The sequence below is a fragment of the Larus michahellis genome, unplaced genomic scaffold (genome assembly GCF_964199755.1).
Source record: "Larus michahellis unplaced genomic scaffold, bLarMic1.1 SCAFFOLD_626, whole genome shotgun sequence".
NCBI classification, from domain to species: Eukaryota; Metazoa; Chordata; class Aves; order Charadriiformes; family Laridae; genus Larus; species Larus michahellis.
The window spans coordinates 2,038-7,000 of NW_027436369.1; the positions used below are offsets into that span (position 1 = coordinate 2,038).

At 67.2% G+C, this 4,963-nt stretch overlaps 1 protein-coding gene across 1 annotated transcript; it reads left to right on the plus strand.

The window, feature by feature from the left end:
- The first annotated feature begins 1,624 nt into the window (after positions 1-1,624).
- On the plus strand, positions 1,625-4,052 carry LOC141737269 (protein lin-7 homolog B-like). The gene is made up of 2 exons (XM_074571944.1): positions 1,625-1,936; positions 3,849-4,052. Exons 1-2 carry the CDS (start codon positions 1,625-1,627, stop codon positions 4,011-4,013), a joined length of 477 nt encoding a protein of 158 aa, XP_074428045.1. The 3' UTR covers positions 4,014-4,052.
- Positions 4,053-4,963: the final 911 nt, after the last annotated feature.

Sequence of the window (4,963 nt, forward strand, 5' to 3'; positions counted from 1 at the left end):
GTCCCCATCCCTGTCCCGTTCCCTGTCCCCATGTCCCTGTCCCTGTGTCCCCATCCCTGTCCCCATGTCCCTGTCCCTGTGTCCCCATCCCTGTCCCGTTCCCTGTCCCCATGTCCCTGTCCCTGTCCTCGTGTCCCCATCCCTGTCCCATTCCCTGTCCCCGTGTCCTTCTCCCCGTGTCCCGGCTGCCACTTCTCTGTCCTGGCCGGGATGTCCCCATGTCACCCTCTGTCCCCTGTCACCCCCCGTTATGTCCTCGTGTGACCCCAGGGGACAGTGTGTCCCCCCCGTCCCCATGTCACCCCCGTCCCCACCCCGTGCCCCCCATCCCCATCCTGTACCACCCCCGTCCCTATGTCCCCCCGTGTCCCTGCGTGTCCCCAAGTCCCCGTATCACCCCATGTCTCCCCATGCCCTCTTGTCCCCCCATGTCTCTTGTCCCGTGTCCCCCCGTGTCCCCCATGCCCCATTTCCCCCCACCTTGCCATGTCCCCCACCGTGTCCCCATGTGTCCCCATGTCCCCCCATATCTCTTGTCCCCGTGTCCCCCCATGTCCCCCACTGTGTCCCCATGACCCCCCCATGTCCCCACATCCCCCCCACTTCCCCCCATGCTCTCATGTCCCCCCATGTCTCTTGTCCCCGTGTCCCCCCGTCCCCTGTGTCCCATGTCCCCCCATATCCCCCCACCCCGCCGTGTCCCCCACTGTGTCCCCATGTCCCCCCATCTCTCTTGTCCCTCCCAGATCCCCCCACCCCGCCGTGTCCCCACATCCCCCTGTGTCTCTTGTCCCCGTGTCCTCTATGTGTCGCTGTGTCCCCCATGCCCCCCCCATATCCCCCCACCCCGCCATGTCCCCATGCCCCCCCATGTCCCCCCCATATCCTCCCACCCCACCATGTCCCCCCATGTCCCCACATCCCCCCGTGTCTCTTGTCCCCATGTCCCCCCATGTCCCCTGTGTCCCATGGCCCCCCCATATCCCCCCACCCCGCCACGTCCCCATGCCTCCCCATGTCCCCCCACCCCGCCATGTCCCCATGCCCCCCCATGTCCCCCCACCCCGCCATGTCCCCCCATGTACCCCCATGTCCCCCCACTCCGCCACGTCCCCATGCCCCCCCATGTCCCCCCACCCCGCCATGTCCCCCCATGTACCCCCATGTCCCCCCACCCCGCCACATCCCCATGCCCCCCCATGTCCCCCCCATATCCTCCCACCCCGCCATGTCCCCCCGTGTCCCCACATCCCCCCGTGTCTCTTATCCCCATGTCCCCCCATGTCCCCTGTGTCCCATGCCCCCCCATGTCCCCCCACCCCGCCATGTCCCCATGCCCCCCCATGTCCCCCCACTCCGCCATGCCCCCCCATGTCCCCCCCATATCCTCCCACCCCGCCATGTCCCCCCATGTCCCCACATCCCCCCGTGTCTCTTGTCCCCATGTCCCCCCATGTCCCCTGTGTCCCATGGCCCCCCCATATCCCCCCACCCCGCCACGTCCCCATGCCCCCCCATGTCCCCCCACCCCGCCATGTCCCCATGCCCCCCCATGTCCCCCCCATATCCTCCCACCCCGCCATGTCCCCCCATGTCCCCACATCCCCCCGTGTCTCTTGTCCCCATGTCCCCCCATGTCCCCTGTGTCCCATGGCCCCCCCATATCCCCCCACCCCGCCACGTCCCCACATGTCCCCACGTCCTGTTCCCCCCGCCGTGTCCCCAGGCGACGGTGGCCGCTTTCGCGGCCAGCGAGGGCCACGCTCACCCGCGGGTGGTGGAGCTCCCCAAGACGGAGGAGGGGCTGGGCTTCAACATCATGGGGGGCAAGGAGCAGAACTCCCCCATCTACATCTCCCGCGTCATCCCGGGGGGGGTGGCCGACCGCCACGGGGGGCTCAAGAGGGGGGACCAGCTCCTCAGCGTCAACGGCGTGGTGAGTCCTGGCGGGGGGGGGGGGGGGGGGGGTCCAGAGGGTGTTTGGGGGGGGTGTGGGGGGGGGTCTGGAGTGGGTTTGGGGGGGGTTGAGGGGTGTTTGGGGGGGTCTGGAGGGGGTTTGGGGGGTTAGGGGGAGTCTGGAGGGGGGTTGGGGGGGTTATGGGGGGGTCTGGAGGGACTTTGGGGGGGATTATGGGGTGTTAGGGGGAGTCTGGAGGGGGTTTGGGGGGGTTATGGGGGGGTCTGGAGAGGGTTTGGGGGGCTACAGAGGGGGTTGAGGGGGGGTTGGGTGGGTTTGGGGGGGTTATGGGATGTTAGGGGGAGTCTGGAGGGGGGTTGGGGGGGATACGGGGGGGGTTGAAAGAGTTTTGAGGTGTTTGGGAGGGGTTTTGGGGGGGTCATGGGGGGTCTGGAGGGGGTTTGGGGGGGATACAGGGGGGGCTGAGAGAGTTTTGAGGTGTTCGGGGGGGCTATGGAGGGGTCTGGAGGGGGTTTGGGGGGGTTATGGGCTGTTATGGGGGGGTCTGGAGGGGGTTTGGGGGGGCTATGGGCGGCATGGGGGGTGTTGGGGAGGGCTAGAGGAGGGTCTGGAGTGGGTTGGGGGGGGCTACAGGGGGGTTCAAGATGGTTTAGGGGTCTGAAGGGGGTTTGGGGGTGTTATGGGGGGGCTCGGAGGTGTTTGGGGGGGCTTAGGGGATGTTATGGGGGGTCTGGAGGGGGTTTTGGGGGGGCTACAGGGGGGAGTGAGGGTTTTGGGGGGGATCTGGTAGGGGTTTGGGGGGTCGATGTGGGGTTCGAGGGGCTACGGGGGGGGCTGGAGGGGGTTTGGGGGAGCTACAGGGGAGGTTTTGGGGGGCTGAGGGGGGTATGTGGGGGGTTGAGGTGGTTCTAGAGGGGTTTGGGGGGGTTATGGGGGGGCTGAAGGGTTTTTTTGGGGGGGGTCAGTGCAGTTTTTGGGGTGTCAGTTTGGGGTTTGCCGAGCACCTCGGGGCACTGGGATGCAGCAGAGGGGTTTGGGGGGGGGGGATGCCCAGGGTTTGGGGGGGGACGCCCGGGGTTTTGGGGTGCCAGAGGCGGTTTTTGGGGTTCAGCAGAGATTTGTGGGGTTCAGCAGAGATTTTTGGGGTGCAGCAGAGATTTTTGGGGTGCAGCACAGGGTTTTTGGGGTGTCAGTTTGGGGTTTGCCGAGCACCTCGGGGCACCGGGATGCAGCAGAGGGGTTTGGGGGGGGGGATGCCCAGGGTTTGGGGGGGACGCCCAGGGTTTTGGGGTGCCAGAGGCGGTTTTTGGGGTTCAGCAGAGATTTTTGGGGTTCAGCAGAGATTTTTGGGGTGCAGCACAGGGGATTTGGGGTGTCAGTTTGGGGTTTGCCGAGCACCTCGGGGCACCGGGATGCAGCAGAGGGGTTTGGGGGGGGGGGATGCCCAGGGTTTGGGGGGGGACGCCCGGGGTTTTGGGGTGCCAGAGGCGGTTTTTGGGGTTCAGCAGAGATTTGTGGGGTTCAGCAGAGAGTTTTGGGGTGCAGCAGAGATGTTTGGGGTGCAGCACAGGGGGTTTGGGGTGTCAGTTTGGGGTTTGCCGAGCACCTCGGGGCACCGGGATGCAGCAGAGGGGTTTGGGGGGGGACGCCCGGGGTTTTGGGGTGCCAGAGGCGGTTTTGGGGATTCAGCAGAGATTTTTGGGGTTCAGCAGAGATTTTTTTGGGGCGCAGCCCAGGGGGTTTTTGGGGTTCAGCCCAGGCTTTGCGGCCCGTGGGGATGCAGCAGAGGGGTTCGGAGGAGGATGCCCGGAGTTGGCGGGGGGACGGCGGGGGCAGGAGGATGCCCGGGGTTTTAGGGTGTGGGTTTTCGGAGGGGGGGGGTTGGGGGGGGGGATGCGGTGTGGGTGTCGGGGTGCTGACGGGGTGCCAGAGCGTGGAGGGGGAGCAGCACGAGCGGGCGGTGGAGCTGCTGAAGGCGGCGCAGGGCTCGGTGAAGCTGGTGGTGCGCTACACGCCGCGGGTGCTGGAGGAGATGGAGGCGCGGTTCGAGAAGCTGCGCACCGCCCGCCGCCGCCAGCACAACAGCTACTCGTGAGCCCCCCCCCCGAAAAACACCCCCCACCCCCCCCACACCCCCCCCCAAAGAAAAAAAAAACCACCCCAGTCACCCCCAAAACCTGCCCCCCATATCTCTTGTCCCCGCGTCCCCCCATGTCCCCCACTGTGTCCCCATGACCCCCCCATGTCCCCACATCCCCCCCACTTCCCCCATGCTCTCATGTCCCCCCATGTCTCTTGTCCCCGTGTCCCCCCGTCCCCTGTGTCCCATGTCCCCCCATATCCCCCCACCCCGCCGTGTCCCCCACTGTGCCCCCATGTCCCCCCATCTCTCTTGTCCCTCCCAGATCCCCCCACCCCGCCGTGTCCCCCCGTGTCCCCACATCCCCCTGTGTCTCTTGTCCCCGTGTCCTCTATGTGTCGCTGTGTCCCCCATGCCCCCCCCATGTCCCCCCACCCCGCCATGTCCCCATGCCCCCCCATGTCCCCCCCATATCCTCCCACCCCGCCATGTCCCCCCATGTCCCCACATCCCCCCGTGTCTCTTGTCCCCATGTCCCCCCATGTCCCCTGTGTCCCATGCCCCCCCCATGTCCCCCCACCCTGCCACGTCCCCATGCCCCCCCATGTCCCCCCCATATCCTCCCACCCTGCCATGTATCCCCCTGCCCCCCCTCCCCGCCCCCCCCCCCCCCCCCCCCGCCAAAATAGGCAGCCCGGAACCCGCTGCACCCCCGAAATCCGCAGCCCCCAAATCGGCACCCTGGGAGACGCACCCTGACGTCCGCGCACACCCCCCCCCCCCCCGAAAAAAAATACGCAGCCCCAAACCCACGCGCCGCAACCCCCCCCCCCCGAAATCTTCACCCCGAAATCTTCACCCCGAAATCCGCAGCCCCGAAATCTGCACCCAAAACTACACGCGCGCCCCCCCCATCCCCCAAATCTGCCCCCTCAAACCTGCCCTCCGAAACCTGCGCCCCAAAA